This window comes from Carassius gibelio, chromosome A13, assembly GCF_023724105.1.
Source record: "Carassius gibelio isolate Cgi1373 ecotype wild population from Czech Republic chromosome A13, carGib1.2-hapl.c, whole genome shotgun sequence".
Classification (NCBI taxonomy): Eukaryota; Metazoa; Chordata; class Actinopteri; order Cypriniformes; family Cyprinidae; genus Carassius; species Carassius gibelio.
Genome location: NC_068383.1, coordinates 13,547,630 through 13,570,839, shown reverse-complemented (window position 1 = coordinate 13,570,839; position 23,210 = coordinate 13,547,630). Strand labels below are relative to the sequence as shown.

At 39.2% G+C, this 23,210-nt stretch overlaps 1 protein-coding gene across 2 annotated transcripts in view; it reads right to left on the bottom strand.

Annotated features, from left to right (window-relative positions):
* LOC128026211 (adenosine kinase-like) overlaps positions 1–23,210 on the bottom strand; it is a 176,284-nt gene that overhangs the window by 23,443 nt on the left and 129,631 nt on the right. For both annotated transcript variants that reach the window (XM_052613066.1, XM_052613065.1), the window contains one exon: positions 12,169–12,339. In XM_052613066.1, the coding sequence (XP_052469026.1) occupies positions 12,169–12,339 (171 nt within the window). The remainder of the gene's footprint in view (positions 1–12,168; positions 12,340–23,210) is intronic.

Sequence of the window (23,210 nt, the reverse complement as noted above, 5' to 3'; positions counted from 1 at the left end):
ATATGAAATAACAGGATTAAGTCTCAATGTATTCTGTAAGGAGCTAGTTCGTCCCTCCCCAAATTCACACCATAAAGTGCAACAGTCATGTCCCTGAAAAAAAAACTCATTCATTCTCTACATAGCAACTACATTACATCTAATTCTGCTGAGAAAACTCCACCAATCAGAGAACTGTAACCAGCAAATATTTACATTATTTCACACATTATTACCTCATTAAAGTGATGTGACATACAGCCAAGTATAGTGACCCATACTCAGTATTTGTGCTCTGCATTTAACCTATCCAAAGTGCACACACACACCGTGAACACACACACACACACCGTGTGAACACACACCCGGAGCAGTGGGCAGCCGTTTATGCTACGGCGCCCGGGGAGCAGTTGGGGGTTCGGTGCCTTGCTCAAGGGCACCTCAGTCGTGGTGTTGCTGGCCCGAGACTCAAACCCACAACCTTAGGGTTAGGAGACAAACTCTCTAACCACTAGGCCATGACTTCCCCACAAAGCTGTAGGTACTCAGTACACTCAGTACTACATCTTCATTTTTCTGATTTCTAACTTTTTTGCTACACATCAAAGTAATGAACATGGTTTGGTTCATGCCTTACAACTCTTCAACAAAGAGGTTTAGAAAATATATTTCTGGAACCAATGCAGCTAAAATAAAATTAGAATCATGCACTTCATTGGCTGAGCCAGAAGTTGTCATGTCAGGCAAATTAAACAAATAAGCTGAAACGTTTTGAAGGCACCACAGAGCCACAGTGTTTATGCGGTTCATGAATTAAAAACATACACTGTATATGTCTGCAGCTGTGTAAAAAGAACCCTTACACTTGAGAGTCTCAGCAATGGCACAGAATTAGGTCATGAAAAGAAGATGGACGGTGAAGAATAAAGGTGGCATTGAGGAGGTGAGGAGTGTCTGGGTGAGTGCACACTGACATCTGGTCTGGGTTAGAAATGTGGCCCTGACAGACCGAGCTGGGGAGCTCGCGAGGGCCAACCTCACTGGTTATTTACTTCAGCGCCCACTGTCATCTCCATCCTGTGCAGTTATCCATGTTGTGACAAAGCTCAAAGCAGAAAATTAAGAGAGTATTTCGCTTTGTGAATCAGGCCAGTGGGTTAGCCATGCAAGCTGCAAGAGGAAGAGACCTAAAAAGAAAGTTCAACAAATCGCACAGCCTGAGGGATGGGCTGAGCTCTGAAATCATCAGCTGGCTAAATGAAGAAGAAAATAACAGCAGCAATCACACATACACGAAAACCAACTTGACCAGACAGTCATAAGATGTTATTTTTCCCCACATTGTTTTTGTGCTGGTGACATAAACACTGGTGAACCAGTGGCGGCCCAGACAGAAACAAAAATGCAACTGTTGGTGACTCACAGGCCAATTAAAGTGAAATTTCATTACGTTGTCTCAAACTTCTCCTATAATCCTGAATGAGGCAGGACTGACTGTACCAGGGGCAGTGCTGTCTGAGGGGGCCGGCAGATGGTTATTGATACAGTAATCTGGGCAGGGGAAGGGGAAGATTAGAGACAAGAAAGCCAGCATTGCTGAGGTGTTAAAGGTACTCCCCTGAGAGTGCAGCAGGCCAATTGGAGCGTGACGTGCAACGGACAACAAACCAATAGAGAGACAAACAGAGAGACGAATGAATGGAGAAAGAGAGACACTGAGAATGACAAACAAGCCACAGAAGACAGGCCCTTTTGGTGGAAATTTATCTAAAGCCACTAATCCTATACTTACCACCACCAGATGCAATTACTGCTAAAGAGCTGGGAGTAAGCAAAGCCTGTCCTAGACACCACTTCCATTACTGATGACATGTCGCCCAGATATAGCCGCAAACAAAGCTTAAAATTACATCAGGAAATGGCTGATCTGCAGTGAATGAGACGGTGTAGTGGTTAGATCGCTAGGCTGCAAACCCAAAGGTCACAGACTGAAGCTGAAACAGTAAATGGAGCCATACATGAAGTTACTGAGACTATCTACCACCAATGTGACCTTGAGAAAGACACGTAAAAACCTTTAAAGAACACTATTTTCTCTCCTATGTTGATACATTTACTATTGAAACAGGAAGTTATGGCAAGGCATCACTGGTTCTAAAACCAATTTACAAAGCATTTTATTATATGACACTGCATTCTAGAAATAGCCATCCATCCTCAAAGCTAATGTATACAAACATTTTCAGCCTCATTTTATTAACTGTAAATTAAAAAACAAATTGTCTTGTGAAAAATACATAAAAATTCTCACACTTAAAAATATGCAGCTAAACAGTAAGATTTTGCAGCCATGTGAAAATGTTAGCAGGGCAAAAAAAAATAAAAATAAAAGAAATAATAAAACCTACCGGGTTCACCAGGCCTGGAGAAAAGAAAAATCCTTATTATTGAGTTCAGCATTCTGTATCACTGTCACACTTGGGTTTATGATGCTTCATTTTAGATACCACAGAGATCTGAGAGGTTGAGAAACGCTACAGGCATGTTCTGTAATTCAGCGTGAGATGTGTACTGGTATCCTGGACGTGAGCGTGTGTTGATGCTGCTGTTTAGAGAGTGTGGGATGATGGATGTTGATGTGGCTGCAGATGGCGGGCGTCCAGGTGGACTGCAGAGGCAGTGTGGAGGGGGGGACTGGGCCTGCTTTTCCTGCGGCTCACCTCTGCTAACTGCTTCCCTCCCGCTGGCATAAGTACAACGAGCATGTGACAATTCAAAGGAGAACGAAAATATCCACAGGGTACATCATAAAATTTTTTTTTAAAAAAAACACACTGCAGCCATGAAAACATCCCATCTGCAAATACAGTGCCCTGATCAAAACCACAATTAAAATTGTAGTCTTTAATTGTATTTTAATCAAATTTAATTGTATTTAATAAGATGGTAACTTATTCTTGATGCAAATAAACCATTCTAATATGCTGATTTAGTGCTTCAAGGCACAGTACATCCAAAAATGAAAATTCTGTCATTAATATACAAGCTACAAGTATACTTTTGTTTGTGCACAAAGAAAACAAAAATAACGCGTTCACAAGAGTACTACAATGCATGCGTATTCATTTATCTGCTTGTAAACCAGGTGCAGCACATCCGGATTCTACGTCAGTTGTTGAATAAAGTAGTTATTTTAGTTTTCTTTGCACGCAAAAAGTATTTTTGTAGCTTCATAAAATTACAGGAGAACCACTGATGTCACATGGACTTTTTTAACAATGTCCTTACTACCTTCCTGAGCCTAGAATGTGGTAGGTCTGTTGCTGTCTATGCAGGCTAAGAAAGCTCTCAGATTTCAACAAAAATATATTAATTTGTGTTACAAAGATGAACGAAGGTCTAACGGGTTTGGAAAGTCATGAGGGCAATTAATGAATTGTTGGGAAAATTTTCCCTTGAATTATTATTGGTGCACAGTTTTTTATAATGGCTCTTATCTTTTATACAGATGAATCGAAATAAATTTGAATGTCATAAAAAAAAAAACTCAAATTGTGAAACTCGCGAATTAAATTCATTCCACACAGACTGAAGTCTTTGGTTCTTTTAAAAGTGGTAATTTTGGCTCACATTTAACAAAAACCCACCTCTCAACTCAAATTAAAATACTTCATAAGACCAATAAAAAAAATTTTTTAGTGAATTGTTGGCCTTCAGGAAATTGTTAATTTACTGTACATGTACTCAATACTGGGGGTTCCTTTTGCTCTAATTACTGCCTCAATTTGCTGTGGCATGGAGGTGATCAATTTGTGGCACTGCTGAGGTGGTCTGGAAGACCAGGTTTCATTGACAGTGGCCTTCAGCTCATCTGCATTGTTTGGTCTCTTCTTTCTCATCTTCCTCTTGACAATACCAGATTCTCTCTGGGGTTCAGGTCTGGTGAGTTTGCAGGCCAGTAAGCACATCAACACCATGGTCATTTAACCAACTTTTGGTGCTTTTGCTAGTGTGGGCAGGTGCCAAATCCTGCTGGAAAATAAAATCAGCATCTTCAAAAAGCTGAGCAGCCGAAGGAACCATTAAGTGCTCCAAAAATTCTTGGTAAATGGGTGCAGTGACTTTGGTTTTCAAAAAAAAGAATGGACCAACACAAGCAGATGACAGACTGTGATGATTCCACGTAACACTGGACTTCAAGCAAATTGGGCTATTAGCTTCTCCACCCTTCCTCCAGACTCTAGGACCTTGGTTTCCAAATGAAATACAAAACTTGCTCTCATCTGAAAAGAGGACTTTTGACCACTGGACAATAGTCCAGTTCTTCTTCTCCTTAGCCCAGGTAAGATGCCTCTGACGTTGTCTGTGGTTCAGGAGTGGCTTAACAAGAGGAATACGTAGCTGTAACCAAATTCCTTGACACACCTGTATGCCTTGACCCCAGCCTCAGTCCATTCCTTGTGAAGTTCACTCAAATTCTTGAATCGATTTTGCTTGACAATCCTCATAAGGCAGCAGTTCTCTCGGTTGGTTGTGTATCTTTTTTTTCCACACAGCTTTCTGTGAAGTTGAAGTTCAAACATGCTTGGATACAGCACTCTGTGAACAGCCAGCTTCTTTGGCAATGAATAAATGTTTGTGGCTTACCTTCCTTGTTAAGGGTGTCATTGTCTTCTGAACAACTGTCTGATCAGCAGTCTTCCCCATGATTGTGTAGCCTAGTGAACCAAACTGAGAGACCATTTTGAAGGCTCAGGAAACCTTTGCAGGTGTTTTGAGTTGATTAACTGATTGGCATGTCACCATATTCTAATTTGTTGAGTGAATTGGTGGGTTTTTGTTAAACCATCAATTAAAAGAACCAAAGACATGAACTACTTCAGTCTTTGTGCTTTGAATTTATTTAATAGACGAGTTTCACAATTTGAGTTGAAATAAATGAACTTTTCCATGACATTCTATTTTATTTAGATGCACCTGTATATTATTATATCAATGTTAAAAAAAAAACCTTTTGCTGTTTTATATTTTTGTGGAAAACGTGGGGCATTTCTTTCAGGATACTTTCATGATTAGAAAATTTAAAAGAGCAGCATTTAATTGAAACATAAAAATGTATGTAACATTATTCATGTCTTTCACTTTAGGCAATTTGATTTATCCTTGCTGAACAAATATATTAATTTCATCTTATTTATCCCAAACTTCTGAATCATAGTTTATCAAGATTTCAACAAAAAATATTAAGCAGCAAAACTGTTTTCAACATTTATAATAATAAATGTTTCTTGAGCAGCAAATCATATTGGAATGATTTCTGAAAGATCATGTGACACAGAAGACTGGAGTAATCATGCTGAAAATTAAGCTTTACCATCAAAGGAATAAATTAAATTTTAAAATATTAAAAAGGTTCCAAATATGATTTGGGTCACTATACTGCAAATGGATAGAGAGGAGACTCTTGAATAAAAATAAAATAAAAAATAACAGCTTTTTATATGCTGTCATTTTGGGATGTTAATTTAACTTTCTTCTTTCTGGCAAGTGGAGAGCTTAAAAAGGTGTCTCCTGCTCTTGATCTGCTCTCCGCCTTTTGATTCAGCTTGCAAGCTGAGAAAGCTCTGCCTGAGCTCTCTGCTGAGCACTTCAAACATGTCTTTGTTAAACAATGCATGAGAAGCAATCACTAGCTGTAATGATATCATTACCAGAATCATGAGTGCTGACTGCCGTCTCTCCTGGCCTGTACGGCATGGCCTGTTAGGTGGAGAAACAACAACCCCCACCAAACCACCACCCCCGACAGCCTTATTAGCGGAATTTGAGTACATTCTGATCAATTTCAAAGACTGCCATTGTCCGCACTTCATTGCAGGAATGCATGTTAGCACATAAACAAGGTTGTGGGATTCTGAAAGTAGCTCAAGCTCTTGCATGATTAATACAACGGTAAATACACACACACACACACACACAAGCAGGGCAACAGGGTCACAGACTGGTCTGACACACACATACAGATGAAGAATGACATGATGCTTCAGATGAGTCAACTGTGCTTGTTTGATGTATTCATCCTCAAGGGAGCATCCACAAACAGGATAACAAAACCTACTGAAGGAGCTGAAACGGCTCAAAAACATTACATTTCGTGCTTAATTTAGAAATGTTACATCATAAATCATTGCAATTCTTACTTAATACCTAGTCATTTAAAAGTAAGGAACTTCCTCATCTTTTGTTGAAACGCTTGACTGTGAACACTGTTTTTACTTCTACAAGCTTTCAAAAGGAGTAAAAATGAAATCCATCAAAGACCAATTGATTTGGCTTTTTTTTTTTTACAATTTAAAATGATTAGCATTAGCTGATTAACAGATGTAAATCTATTCAATTTCAAATACTACTAACAGTCTTAAAGAAAGGATAAAAAAAGAAAATTTTATATTTAAAGGCTTTTTTCCTCCCTTAAAAAGACCTTAAGTTGCTTACTGCTTATATAAAAAAAGAATATCATAAAATAGTATTTATTAATAATAATAACAACAATAATACTAACATGGATTATATATATATATATATATATATATATATATATATATATATATATATATATATATATATATATATATATATATATATTACTTAGTTTAATATTACTTAAGTATCATCATTATCATCATCATCATGAACAAATAATCTTCAAACAAGTATAATACACCTAACTGTAGGCTGTTTACAACATTGTAAATTTGCTCATTAATACTCAATGAATATTTTACAATAATATCTTTACCATACAATCAATCATACATTCTCGTCCAATCAAAATTTAAAATCATGGCTACCCGTTTTAAAAGCCTTGTATAATAGTGTCAGTTGAACTAAACTGTGAACGATAATTGTAAAGTCACTAATGAGGGGTACTTCACTGCTGACAACATAAGTACACCCACAGGAGATAATCGATACGAGGCATACATTCACAGAAATGTGTGTGTGGCAGAAATGACCGTGAAACCCTTCTGTTAACCGAAATGACTGATGTGTTGGGCGTCAGAGCGGGAAGGTGTTAAACTTTCCCAAATCATCCTGGCAACAACCAGCTGACATCCTACACTCAACTCCACAGTGACAGAAATACACTGGGCTCGGTGGCAGCTATTGATCGGCCCTCAACACAACACCGTCTCTTCCATCCGTCATCACTCTGTGTCTCTGAAGAGAGCCAGCCGTCTCGGCCCGGGTTCACTCTCACCCTCAAATCTGTGTTATGGAACTCCCCATCAAGCAGAAAATGGCCTCTGTGGCTCAAAGTGAGGGATATTCTGGGGAAAGCCTCCTGAGTCCTCTGATTATAGCTGTTAGCTGAACTCCCCTATTGTGACCCTATCTGATCCAGCAGCGACACATACAAGCCAACAACCATCATCCTCCTGAGATACAAAAACGGACTAGGATGGACTTTAAATCTATAGAAGCATTTGTTTTTTATGTAAAGAGCACACACTAAAGTCATTTATGATGCTTTTTCAATATTATAAAATACATAATTCTATAATATACATAAATACTGATACTACTACTACTACTAGTTAAAACCAATTAATAATAAAAGCAGCACCACCAGCACAATCAACAAACAAACTTAATTGCAAAATTTGTTAAAAAAAAAGAAAATAAATTTCAATTGACAGTTCCATGATTTTTAATAAATATATTCACTTACACAACTCTCTCACTACTTTTTTTTTTCTTTTGAAGGGCGAAAAAAAATCATTGGTACTGTTTTGTTAGTGTCTCTTGCTCCCTGAGAGCAAATCACTTGTCCTACCAGTCCTAGTGGTCTCTGCACACAGTGATGTCTAGCAGGTCATTGTTTAGGGGTTGCGAGTAGACAGACGGCTGTAATTGAGTGCAGTGAGTGATGCAGTAAAGCACTCGCGTGAGTCTCCCTGACAGCATCCAGCTCCAGCATTATTTTAATTACCTTACCTTGCATCTCTCTCTTTTTCTGCCTGTCCCTCTTTCCTTCTGCTCTGAATTCAGACAGATGCTTCCAAAGTACTTTCAAATATTTTTTGCTAACCATGTAAAACATCACCAAATGTCTCAGGAAGACTTCTAAGCATCTCAGAGGGGGCCTGCCACGGCTCAGAGCTCTGGAAATGTCCGTGTTTGATTGTCAACAAGATTTTTAGAACTTGACATCTGTCTCTCAATATTTGTGTGTGTGTCTGTGTGTGTGTGTCTGTGTCTGTGTGCGTGCAGCTATCTGAATCAGATGGGAAATGGGGGCCCAATGTCAGGCATATCCCTCATCGCCTCAGGCTACCAGCATGAACTGTCCGTCACCTACACAAAATCAGCGGGGGAGGACACACACTCCTGCACAAGGAAATATCACTGCAGATATGCAAACATGCACGTATCCTTCCACAAAAAAAGCACACTGGTTACTGTCAGCGGATGGGTCTAGATGTAGAGCACCAGACAGCGTCATAATTAGGCCCAGATGGATTCTGGACATTTTCTGTCCTGATTATGAAAAAAATCTGTGGAACAGATTTACTTTCATTACTTAAATACATTAACACAGAAGAAAGAAAGAAAGAAAGAAAGAAAGAAATGCTACAAGTGAATTTAGGCATCTCACAATTATAATGCACAGTGCAAAAAATTTATATTTATTTTGAGATTTGCCTTAGTGATTTTGAAGATTAACTAAGCAAGCATGATGTTTGCACAAGTTTTGAAATGTATAAATAGTAGAAATGTGCACGAACATTTAAATATCCAATGTTAGTTGATATCATTAAATAATAAACACCCTCTAATATTATCCGATAAGTGGTATATGGTACTAATGTATCCTGCATCCCTAATGAAAATAATTTCAAGTGAATCTAAAAACAACCCGACTGGATTGTGCAAACAATGACATGAGTACTACAAAAAGTGAAAGGTCCTGCTATTCGACTTGATATCAGCGCTCTTAAAACGCCGCTCAGCCAAACCAATTGGAGGACTGGCACTAGCTTTTTTATAAGAATGATTAACATGCCACACACAAACAAACAAGGAAGGTCCTGATGCAAAGTCCAAGATCATTTCTTCTTGGGCATGTCAAAAACCTCCAATTTCCTTGTCTGTCTTTTGAGACATGAATAACATTATTTAAAAGTCAGCGTTAGGCAGAATGCCTTAGGGTAGATCTTCACAATGAGTCAACTCTTCCAAGTTCTTGTATCCCTCCTGCTCCTCTCTCTCTCTCTCTCTCTCATAAGCAGCAGTGGAGTGATTTCAATCATTTTGTAACCTCCCAGCAATCATAGCTTTAACTCCCCTGTTATTTAAAACAATCTGAGCTCTGAGCACGAGTTAATCACTGCTTATACAACATCAGTCAGGGTTATTCATTCTGTTCCAATTAATCATGCCATTTATCTACATTGTCTGAGCCTTCTGCTCAACAAATTCATCTGTAATAAAACAGACAATTCACATTGTTGAATTTTATCATGTATGTGGCAAACGGCGGGCAAATTGCTCAAGATTACTTGCGCATTTCTGTATGCACTGCTGTGTGCGTCGATTTCGGCGAGCATAAATTCAGCGCCATCTGGTTTTGGCTCTTTACTGCAGGGCTCTCTCACTTAATTAACTGGAGGCCATTACATTTCCTGAAATGTTTCACTTTCTCTGGTTCATGTCATGCAAGCAGGCAGGAGGGGAGCAGGGAAGGACTCAATTAGACCAACGGCGCTCCCTGGATATTACACACTTGGTGTGTGCCAGTTAAGGGGGCGTGAGGCTGGTGCAGGGCCTGGACGTCTCTCGCTGCGCCTACCCTGTCAGCACAGATAAAGGCCTGCCTGTCTGTGTTAGATCCCGCCCACACACACGCATTCAGACAAGCTCCAGCTGCCAAAACACTTCATACCAACCAGCAGAGAGCTAGGCATACATAAAGAATAACACGCATTAATACTGCCCAACAAAGACTGCAGCTACTTGCCACATATACACTATTTAATTAGCCTGAGAAAAAGCAAAATTGTGGCTGTCAGTTTAACAGGAACTACAGCAACTATATAAATAGTGTGGGTGAAGAGAATCTGAATCTGAACAGCATCAGTGTTTAATTTCCGCGCTGGGCTGCATGACATTATACAGAATAAATCACAACGCTAGAAATCGGTCGAGATTTATATTATAGCAGACATTTATGCAGATATCGGTGGGCAGGACTGCTTTATGTAATTTATACACGATAACAACAAAGAAACATGAAAATACAGTGCATGTCTCAAAATGAGGAAGAACATCACATTTTAATATAAATTCAACTGCTGAATATATTGGCTATTTTTTTAAAGGAGATTCCAACGTTATTCACCCAATCAGAATTCAGAGACCTGTCACATGACTTCACTTTGCACATTTTTAATTTGGCAATTGGTGTGTGGAGGCACTTTTTGTGCATTTTAACTCGATTAGTTTTTAACTAAAGTGCTACATAACATCAGCTATTATTATTATTTTATTATTTTCACTGAGTTTGCAAGATGGCGGGCCGATCTAAGGTGACTGAAACCCTGTGACAGGAGGCAGTTAAGAGATGTCACTTTCAGCCACTGCAAGAGAAGTTACATTGCAAATCTTGACTTCTCGAATATTGCAGATTTACAGTGACGTTAGTTCAATCAAGTCCCCCCAAAAGGCTGGTCATCCACTAAAGACAAATGCAGGAGAAGACAGGATAATGCAGAGCCTCTCAATCGGTAATCGGTTCGACACTGCAGCTGTAATTGCTAGCCAGTTCAGTGCTGAACAGGGTAAGGATCTGTCTCGGCATGTTAAAGAAAAGTCCAACTGAAAGCACACTCTGCAGTGACCAATCCTCTAATTAGCAGAAAGAATCAAACGGCTAAGCTCACCTTGTGAGGAGCATGTTGTGTGGACAGAGGAGAACTGGTCTAAAGTTCACTTTAGTGATGAAAGCAACTTTAATTTATTTAGTTCTGATGGGAAACATTTTGTTTTGCATCAAACTGAGGAAGCCCAAGTGCGTAAAGAAATCAGTGAAAGGTAGAGGAGGAAGTGACATGGTTTGGAGGGGGGGGGGGGGGTGTTGTTCTCTGCATCAGGAGTTGGGTCAACTACATGGCATGGTGAATGTAAATGCTCATCAGAACCTCCTTCAGCATCATGCAGTTGCTTCCCTGCAAGCATCTCCCAATCAACCTGCAACTTTCATGCAAGAAAATGTCCCCAACACATTGCAAAATGGATAAAACAGTTCCTTGAAACTAAGAACACTGAAATTATGAAATGGCTGGGCCAGAGTCCTGAATCCAAACCCAATAGAAAATCTTGGGAATTTCCTTGGCGACAAAGTTATGGCTAAGAAAACCACCACAGTTACCAAACGATGGTAGGGACCAAGATCACAGCAGTGCAGTGTGAGAAGAAACTAGTGATGTCCTGCAGCTGCATAAACACACACACAAAGTTACCATGAAATACATTTTCTCGTCACACCACCGACCCTTACCCATATGATGGAAATTAGTGCTGAGGAGATATTTAGATACAGAATTAAAGCTTTAACTTGCTAGGTCTGACTCTCAGCACAAGTCAAACACCTTTACCCCACACTGCTTGTCTGTAACACCTCCCCTCTGCCTGCACAGAACAGAGCGTGGACCTGAGACCACGATGACTCAGAACATTACTCCGGTGTCTGCGTCTCAAACGCTGAGGTAAGAGGCTGTTTATGGCCCAGTCTGCAGGCGGTCTGAGTAGTGTTCCACTCACAATGAGTACACTCAGTGCTGGATGACAATGCATTTGATGTGAGATGACTATTCTATATGTATGAATACAAAAATATAACATTTGTAATTAAAATCCATTTCAAATTTGAATCCATTTGGGTTCCTTGTCTATGCGAAATCTCGCATCTGAACTGTTTTTGAGAACTGACCACATCAAATAAACAGCAAGAACTGAATGATAAATAAGAGTTACATGATGAGATGAGTTAAAGGGAGTTCACCTTCAGTTGCTGGTCCCCACTGACTTGCATAGTGTTTTTTTTCCATACTATGGGGACCAGCAACTGATGCTGAACTATCCGTTTAAACTCTTTCATGTGGTGAGTGTCCACATAACCATGCTCACCGTCTCGTTGCCAAAAAGGATGTCCACATAGGGCATAACCTTCATCAGGGCCTCCTTGAAGAACTCACAGATGAATGGAGCTGACAGATTTATGCAGAAGATCTTGTTGTTTTCCGAAGCGTGTTTGGCCACTTTCAGGATCGACTCCAAGGATACAGTCAGGAAGAACCCCTTTAGAAGACAAAAATGAGAGTCAAATAATACTATCTCGGGTGGCTCAACACCCAGTTGAGTTAATTTCTTAACATCATATATGACTGGAGCTTTTGAAGCTTCTATATCAGTAAATCTCAGCATTACAACAGAACAAAAAGAAAACAAAAAATACATGTTCCTGCTCCAAGTGAAGTAAACATGGCTAAGCTTGATATAATGGGGAGTATGATGAGGCACAAATAGGATTAAGGTTTTAGAAGATGAGGATGAATGATAAATAGAGTCCATAATTGCACTGATGCTTCCATGAGAGAGCAGAGAGAGTTCACAGAGACAATCCAACACAATAAAGGGCACCTCCTCACACAGGGACAACGCAAGGTCACACGAGTCTCTGAGGAGCACTTCTACAGCTCGTTCATGCCTATGCTCCTACAGTGTTTTTGTGAACATTTGATATTTTACTAACTGGAGAAGCCTTTTTGTTAAAAGTAAATTAAAAGATGTCTACTTGTATTCTTGTTCATATCACAACTGGAAAAACGTGCATTTTGTATGAATTACACGAAATTTGTAAGCCATATAAAAACAGTTTCCCAAGTGTATTATGCTCCATGGAAGGCAATCTGAAGACATGATGTAATTTTCCCCTTGCTTATATTAAGAGAGCCCTTTGAGCTGAGGGTGCTGGCTGCTCTCCAGCCTTTGTTCCAGAAAGACAGGAGTAAAAAAAATAAAAAAAATAAAGAAAACCTTGCTTGCATCTGATGAAGTGGAAAACAAAGGTCTTGTCTGGACTTTTCTTACAGCGAAACAAGAGAGGCTCCTCAGTTCATTGTGTGAATGAATACAGACTTTGTAACGAAACACCTTCATGTTTAAACCTGATTCCTTCGATACAGTTCCTCTTGCCGGGAAAAATTCAAAGATACAGTGCAGGTGAGATTAAGGGGGAGAGGAGGACAAGGAGAGGGAAAAAATAGAAATTAGAGAGAGAAACCCAATAGAGAGAGTGTGTGAATGAGAGAATGGTGCAGCGCTAGAGGAGCACTGGATTTTACTAATGCTCAGAGCACTCCATTAAAACAAATGAGGCTTTTGTAGCTGAGAGTGGAGAGAAATGACCTTCATGTGTTTAGGTGACTGTATCAGCCATTACACCGTTCACACACCGGAATCTGAGAGGCTTGTTCTGCCATCATTCTTTTAGGCAACATTACACTACCATCACTGACTACAGATGATGACATCTTCAATCTGAAATACAGCACACAGATGAAGAGAAACCTGTAATATGGCAAATAAACATGAATGACATTATTTCTGCCCTTCACACACAATCTAAAAGAAAGGAAAATTTGTTTCTAGGGGCAAAAAAAAAATGTATATATAATTGTATATATAATTACAATGATAAAATACACAATTATTATAATTATAACTTATATTATTATTAATTGAATTTTGGAGGGCAAACAATTACTCAACTGTCCAATCAAACTGTGCAAAAAGGAAAAGCTCAGAACTAACCAAGGCACTCTGCTGATGGATTGTTATAAACATATCAACATATAATATAGCCGTGAAAATAACTTGACGTAGTAAAAACTAAAATGCCTTTGAGAGCAAATATTATGGTGGTCATACTGGCTCAGGTGTATCTTCAGATGCTGTCTGTGCAGAGGTAATGGACCATCCGTGTGTACGTCTCTCAGCAGTACCCCCATCATTAGCACACCTCAGCTATGATGTGCGAGCATCGTTTGGGAGAATCAGCCCACTGCATTATTGGAACTTTAATGTTGGTGCGTTTGAAGTTGGAGAGATGGCCAGAGGGAAGCTGCTTTAATGGATGTGCCGCTCTCTTTCCTCCCTGAACCCGACTCTATCAGCACTGCCACTTCACAGCTTTCTGAGAAGGAACGTTATTTTTTGTGCAAGAGCAGAGTGCCAGAGCCTGCCGTGCTACTGTCCTTTCGTTTTCAAAAGTTTAGTAATTCTCTGAACATCCGTCGGAATAAAAAGCACAAACTCAACATGAAAGGTCACCTGTCACTCAAAGAAGCCTTAATGCACAATGTATCAGTTATGAATTACTGCTGTCTGTCACATGGAAATGCATGTATCCAGACGCGTCCATTCGGCGGAAGACGACGTGGGCCCTTTACTCACAAGACATCTGCTCCAGTTTATTAAAGCCCTTCAAAGGGCCATGTTTAGCATTCTCTATTAAATCTGCATGCTAAACAGCCCTCTCAAGCCCATGTGCTCAGAGAAAGGGAAGCCTGCTGCTGGCTTGAACTTCCCCGCAGCAGAGCGAGCCCTTGAGATGAGAATCGTCACCCTTTCACATGTCATACACAGGTTTTATCTCTGTAAGAGTCCCGCGTGAAGGATCAATACATGGCCTGCTCGCAGCAGATTGGACGGACCTGACACCTAGCTATCATAGCAGCCATCTTAAAAAAGTAATACACTGCTGCTTCACTTCCCTGGATGGAGAGGATGATTGTCGGCCACCAAAAGAAACTATATAGTGGAGTCTTAAAGAACTATTCATTCATGTTTCTTTTTACTGTAGATTGTACCACAGTAAATTAATTAACAAGGTTTTCTTTTGGAGAACATTTTCTCTCCAAAGAAGAAAAAAAAAGAGCTGTATTGTAAATCTTTAAGTACGAATTGCTTCTTTAAATGTTTTTTTTTTTTTCTTATAGATTTGGAAAAATATTAGTGCTATGTTACTGAACCAAAAACCAGAATAAGTTTTATTCAAAGTGTCTCAATGACATCAATTCAACATTAGATAAATCTATTTTAATAGGAAGACGCCGCAGGATTGAGCATACCAAAGGGATTAGAAGATGTTTGATGTTTGCTGCTCATCTTACTACATTACAGTCTTCACAGTCCGCATCACATCTGGTTTCTTTTTGCCTTTCTTAAGAAACATGTTCTACAGGGCCTTATCTAACAGCGCTGCTCAGTCTAATGACAGACAGCCTGTGACATGAAAGCCCAACAGCTGCCAGCTCTTTTCAAAAGCGGTATTCTTTTTCGATTTCTTCCTGGGCCCCATCAAATGTGTCTTTATCCGACTGAGATGCCAAAAGGAAAAGCCTGTGCTAGATTAAAGAATCATTTTATTATAATGAACACCGAGACAACCAAAACAAACATCCAGAGACCATCAGAAGTGGGCCAAAGTATCGCATTGTGATGGACTTAAGCTGTGTGTTTATTTTATGTCAACAGTTCAATTAAAAACAAACACAGATGACTGTATCGATTATCAATATCTCACCCTGGAATCGCATGTCAGGAATTGACAATGTTTCTAAATGTAATAAATTGAATCATGATGGATTCTCAGCAGACAGGTACAGGAGAATACAAGTCAAGATACATTTCAAAAACCAGACGACTTAACCACCGTCCTCTAGGGAGAGCGAGGCTATTATATTATCTTCAATAGCTGTGGGAGGGAAAGGTGAGGTCGGTTTTCTGGCAGGTTGACACTGCCTTCAACTATAAAAATGACTGTGTAAAGAAATTAGACACTAGAAAAATATGTAATCAGCAATTTAGCAATAATGCCCATGAATAAATAATCAGCACCTCCATTAGCCTGACATGTATCCGAGACGCAGTGCGTGACGCGACTACCGGATCGCCAGCGAGTGCGCAGACGGCTGGTCCATTAAAGAGAGCCATCCGTCCTCATGCACTTCCCAGCGCTACTTCAGGAGGAGTGTGTTATTCTGTGAGCCGAGGGGCGGCAGGGCCAGAGCACTCATTTGTAGCACCACAAGACAGGTCGTAATTACATTCACTAAGAGAGTCCCGAACCTGACACATTAACCCTACGAGGAGGTTAACCGTGATGGACATCAGAGACCTAAGGGAACTGCTGGGTTTTTATATAATTACAGTCGCAGGATCCCTCAGAAGCCCGAGAGATCAAAACTTTAAGCTCTTGAGTTCGCACAACGTGCCGAGCGCATAGTAGTCAGAGAGCGAATTTATCTCGGATTAAAAAAAAAATGTTTGGAAGTCAAAGCCTTGAGGTGCCAGTGTAATAATTCATCACCTCGAATCCAATAACAAAACATCTACTGTAGTGAGGGAGAAGACTCTCCAGATAAGGTGTTATTTGTGCATCGGTGAGTTTTTGTTTGTTTTCCATTTATTGTTAAAATGTCAGTTTGACAGACTTCAAGACGGGGAAGGGAACGTGCTAGCGCTAAGAAAGCTTAGGGAAAGAGAGGGAAAACAAAGTAAACATCTTTCCGTGACTTTTTCAGACACGGAGACATTTTTCACGGTGCGACTCCACATGGGAGTGAATGCATGAGGCAGATTATTTAGCACACAATTAAGAGCTGCTAAAATATGGCAACAGCTCGCCTCCTCTCGCTATCCTGGTATAATTAGATTTTCACCTGCTGTTGAGATAGCGAAAAAAAACACTTGATTCGTTGGACAAGACAAAGAGGCACCTGACGAGCCGGCTCCGGATCCATCTCGCTCCTCAGCATGCCGGGAGTTTGCAAGGTAAATTGAAATTGCTGTTGAAAGCTCGCCTGGATGAGTTGCACAGTCTGCTTAACACATTGGTATAGGGACAGATGCTACTTTGGAACAATATTGCCATCAACATATTTTTGTAAAAAAAAAAAAAAAACAAGCAGATGAATGTAAACAGCTAATAGGCAATCAATGTGATTTTGACAAGTGTGGGACGTCTTTACACAGTTAAAGGGATAGTTCACTCAAAAAGGACAATTCTGCCATCAATTACTCGACAATGTTTTTCCAAACCAATAAGACTTTCATTCATCTTCAAAAAAACAAATTAAGATATTGTTAATATTTCTCTCTTTTTTGTATATCATCTGAAAGCAATAGCGATCAAAATGTTTCATGCATCAGTAAATACCAAAAACATTGTAAAATGAAAATCATTCGTTTTAGTTTTTGTTGGTTGGAGTTTCAATGGATGGACCAATATGATGAGAAAATAGAAATATCTTTGTGTGTTCTAAAGATGAACCACAGCCTAATGGGGTCGGTCTAATGACGATGAGAAAACGAAGACAGAATTTTCCATTTTGGCTGAACTACCTCTTTAAATCAATAGTTGCTGTGATTTCATCAAGTCGTTGTTTGACATTGTTTCAGTGAATTGCTCATAACTATTAGGGTTACAGCCAAAGAAACTGAAGCAGCCAAGAATAATAATCAGAGAGCAGAATAACTACTTTTAATTTACGGCACGATGCCAAGAGGTGGTAATATGTTATTGTCTACTGCAAATTTACGCCGCCGAACACCGGGATGCCAGAAGACGTGGAATCACGAGCCAAGAACACAGTCTGGCCTCGTCTTGCTTTAAGTGGATACATATTCTACACCAGTCTCAGTCTTTCTCAGCAACCATTGGGCTTATTAATCCTCCACACGCTCTTTGGGCTTGTCAAATCCCATTCGAACGCCACAGGAAACAAATGTGTAAACACATCCAATGTAGTGTGAAGGCTGTCAAACTGGATGCCTGCCCTCGCGTAGAAATGTAGGCTAAAAGTGAAATATAAGCCGTATTCGAAGGAGTTTTTTTTTTTTTTTTTATTGCAACGTGCCACGCAGCGTAACCGGCTCTCGCACCCTCAGAAACATAAGAGCGCATGCAAAAGTGGGCCATTAATGATTAATGGCTGTTTAAATAATCATCTGACAGCAACTGTGGAGAGAGTCCCTGATGAAAACATCAACAGCAGTGCTTCTTGTCAATGCCTAACGATGAGACTAAATGTGGGCAGGGTGTTTGATAGCAACATCAGTCATTCATAAAGGCAAAAGCAGGCCAGAGAAGTAGCGCGGGCAACGGTCAGCGGCGAGTGTAACCTTCTATTCTACTGTGACCACCGCAAAAGAACAAGACTCGTCACTATTTTCAGCTCATTCCTCATGCTATTGTGTAAAATAGCTCTAAAGGTCATTAATAAATCTGGGTCAAGCGCCTTAAATGGGAACAGCGGGTTTGTGAAGTGAGCCGAGGTCCAGTGTGAGTTAGTGTGTGTTGATGGACTTCAGCCTCAGCCAACCTGACATCTATTATGTAAACATTAGCAGCCGCCCAACGTGAGGGCCGGCCGGCACATGAGGTGCGCTATAAACCAAAATCACATAGCGGGCAGGACACTTCCAAACATTGAGCCGAGGTCATGTCAGGCAAACGCCATTTTCTAAACAAAGAAGAAAATTACAACTCATGAACTCGCTGCATTTTAAAGACCATAAACAGATTACATGTTGATTTGATTATAGCTTGTCGCCTCTCCATCGATATTTTCTATTTAAAGATTTTTGTATATATACACTTCCATTAACACGACAAGAGATGATGCTTTTACACCGATCGGATCCTCAGTTCAGAGCTGCAGTCATTTTGTGTACAGTGTGTCAATTGGGTAAATTGCCTTACTTAAAAATAACTGTGAGGAATGAAAGAGGCAACTTGACGCCCCACACATTCGTGGTGGGTGGCACAACTTCACTGGTTTCTCTTCTCTCTCAGCTACAAAGGTTTCATCAGGACACTCAGGCAATTATCCTTTCAAAGTCAAGACAGATCGGCTCATGGAGCATGTAATTATGCAACAAGTCCTCTCATGTCCTCCCAACTAGGGTGTTTTGGAAAGCAATGAAACGCCTGTAACATTATCACAACATGTAACGCTACTTTACAATTAAAAATAATTTGGAGCGATACACTTGTCTAAGGGGCCAATGAGTATTCATAGACAATCTTTTTTTATAAATCTACCTGAATAAAGTCATCACCAGGCCAGACAGAATCTGAAGATTTTTTTGGTGTTGATTTTAGATGGAAGTCTGCAGAATGGAAGTGAATATGGTAATAAGAGATTAGACATTTACTGGCATCTGAAAGCATAATTAATAAGCCAAAATGTTTAATATAATTTAATACACAAGGGGTGGAAGATGTGAAGAACTCCGTGAATGATTGGCAGGGTAGTCGTCACAAGGGATGACCATGAATATTATGATTTCATTATGTAAGGCCACTTAAGGCAACTATAGACCAATTTTTGTGTTTGCAAATAGTGATGACATTTTGTGGGTGGAGCCTATCTGGTGGCAGAAAATTACAGTTTTAAAGTAGCAGTCTATGGAAGCAATGAAATAAAATAATTTAAAGGTAGTTTTGAGTTTTTCAAAATTCAGATTTTTTTCACTAGAAATTAGAACATTATATCTTACAAATTTGATTAAAAAAAATCTACTTGTTTGTTTTTTTATTTTTTGTTACCCTTGCCCTCTCGGCCCAGAGTTTATATTCCACACTTCTTTTTGCCTTTTCCCCCCCTCAGAACTGAAAAACTCACAATTGTGGAGTTAAATCATGTTATAAAGTCTGAACTAGGAGATTTAATCTTGTATTTGTGAGAAAAAACAAAGGTAACTTATGTAAAATGTTATGTTTTAATAGTAGGCTATTTTATGCTGTAACTGGTTCGGTTTGCGAGGTAAACGAACGGTCATGTAATGTGTTTCGATTAGCGTGAGAAAGATGCGAAAATGGATGCTGAGTAGGTTTAACGGAGGCTTGCCTCTGGTGATTACGTTTTGGTTGCAAAGCAAAGTCTGAAATGAGGAAAAGTTTTGACCATGTTTATAATGAGAATAATGATGCACCATCAGTGAGCGCAGGAACGCGCTGAAACCATCTACAGTGGATTCAATCATTTTCCTCCACAAAAACATGTAGGCTTAGCTTAATCTCTGTGAGTAAAGGTTTCATTCATTGAAACGAAATATTCATTGAGTCTTAAATGCATAATGTGGACAGAGTATTTAGGCTATGCTAATTTTGGCATTATTTGTTTATTAAATGTCAGCTGTCAGTGGCGAAGCAAACCCGGCGGAGCCTTTATCTTAATTTCGTTATTGCCAAATACCCATCTTAATTTAAAATTTATCTTAATTTAATTTGTTAAAAATGACTCGTTTTTATTGGTGCGTTGGTCTATTTATAGGTTAAATGAGCCTATGTCTAGAATGCTGAGATGTTACGATGTCACAGAGGACTTATTTTATTTCTTTATTCCAACTTCCAAGTGGTCTAGTCTACGTTAGTTATGAATAAATTATGTTAAAACATGAATAAATGACTCATTCTTGACAAAAGGCAAAAGAGCTGTGTGTGCGCACATTTGAATAATGTCGGGCTGTAAACGGGTCCTGTCGGGTCTAACTTTTAAGGCCCGATTACAGCTCTAAACTTTAGGGCTAATACAATATGTTCCATATGAATTGCATGTGTGCATATTATGTAGACCTATGTAGACCTAATCAAATGTATGATTTAAATTAGGGTAATCATAGCAAATTTCACCCATAGTCTGTTTGAACTAGGGATGCACTGAATTCTCTGCAGCTGAAAATAAAGGCTACATAGAGTGGTTACAATCATCCAGGTTTAAATCGCGTTCCAATTGATTTGATTTTGATGCAATATTTACACTCAAGCTCGCAGGGCGCTATGGTGAGGGGCATTACATTTCCTGACCAGTTGCCGATTGGTGGCAATCACAACACACACTGGCCCAGCTAACCAATCACAGCGCATTTCATATTTCAGAACGCGGGCCTTCATTTGATACAGGAACTATTCGAGCCGTTCATGCCAGACTGGGGAGAGATGTTGTAAAAATGTAAAATGTGTGAAAAATGTTTTTCAAACAACCTAGTATGAGAGCCTGTTCTAGTACACCCCCAAAACAAAATCAAGACTTTGTAAAAGAGCATAATAGGAACCTTAAAACTTACTGACCCCAAACATTTGAATTGTAGTGTAATTTGCCAATGGTATACATACTCGATTTAATTTAATCGAAATAATAATTTGCTTTATAACAATAAAAACACTAAAGCATATTTAATTTCGGCATTCTGTTCAAATTCAGTAGATATATATAAAATATTCAGATTATGTGTAGGCCTGATAATCACACCCAGGTAAATTTTTGGCTCCCCATATTAAAAAGACCTCTGCTCAAAGACAACAAAAGAACAAAAGAATCTGGTTACATACTTTATTAAATGATCCAACTGGATGAAGTCACAGCGCTTCCTCTTTAAAAAATATATAATTTTAACTTGCAATCATGTAAATGTCACCCTCTATCCCGACAAGAAAATGAGTGTAATAACATATCCAACAGTACCGAGGATACTGGTGCTTTTTAAAAAGAGACGGTACATACTAATGTATTTGGCTCCTTGGAGCAGCTGCGGGGCAGGCGGCTCCTAATTACTCCTCTAAAAAATTCTCCTGAAAGTCAACAGAACATAATCGATGGAGAGGATTATATTAGCGAGGCCTTGGACCTTAGCCATGCTGCTCCCTGTCTCATCAGAAACCAATGATTGAGCAAGCTAATGGAAATACACACAGCTAAAGTGACACATTTGTGCAATATGTGTGGGTGGTGCTGCTGGTGGTGGTGGGGGTCAGTCATTGATCTGCCAAGGCCATGATAATTAGAGCGGTGGCCAAGGCTAGAGACTGTTTGCCCTTAGAAACAGCAGACAAGCAGCGCTGGTATACATCACCCTTGAGACCAGAAACTGAAGTGAGGGAGACCGAGAGGGAGAGAGAGAGAGGGAGAGAGAGAGAGAGAGAGAGAGAGAGAGAGAACACTTGTGTCAGATAGCGAATCAGCCCTCATCACCTTCCAGCACAGCATCACAAGAGGAAGCTGAAGAGGAGGAGCTGGGGAGGTCACTGGAAAACAAACATTTAATACAGCGTTTCTGTGATATCAATGATTCATCACACAAGGTTAAGCTATCAGGATCAAAATGGCTTTCAAAGATATAGCTTCTGCACATGTAAACACGAATGTAAGCTAACATAATAGCATTTAATATTTATATAGTAGATGTGTAAGTATTGTTAATGGTCATAAAAAAAAAAGGCCTTGTATCATCCTAAAAGGGTTTATTTTCCAGTAATGACCAGCTATCATCATCCTGTTTAACATAGAAATGCTAAAATAAAAAAAATAAAAAATTATACTAAGAGGTACCTTCATTAAAAATGAATAAAAACTATTATTATTATTATCAAGTAGCCATTTTATAATGAGCAAAAAATGTGAGAAAAGTGATAAGACCTGGTAGACAATGGTCAAATAAACAGTTCAGCGCTCATTATGCAAAATCATCTGGCCACAGAAAGCGGTGACTGACCAATCAGAATCAAGTATTCCAGAGAGTCATGTAATAAGACTGATTATTGCTCACATAATCATCTAGAGCCATTTGAATTTTCTACGCCAAAGAGTCTATGTTACACTAAACTAACTTCACAACACTAGTTTACTGTGCACTTACCGAATCAGAACTGTGCTTCCAATGAAAATGTTTGTTTCCTACTTAGAAAAATAAATAAAATAAAAATCTATAATTTTCCTTTTATCAAGCTCATAGTAATGTAAGTCCTGAAGGCAACCTATGCCAGTGTTTATTCCCTAAAATCAGAGAGCATTAGAACGGAAATCATTTTACACAGAAGGAAAACAAACATCTTTTAAAACCAGGCTTTTAAAACCTAGATTGTTTAGAGGATTTACACTTACCCTTACTGAATACAAACCATCATTCTTCCAGTTTAACTGTGGCATTTGTAATTGTGAGCCAAACTAAACAAGGTAATACACCTAAAATTTGATATGAATAATAAGGGTAGCCAAGATACATTAAGTTACTAGAACTCCCAAAGTTATAATACAAATTAAGTAAATTTTTCCTCATTATGATAACATTATTTAGTAAGAATCTACACTATACAGTATAAG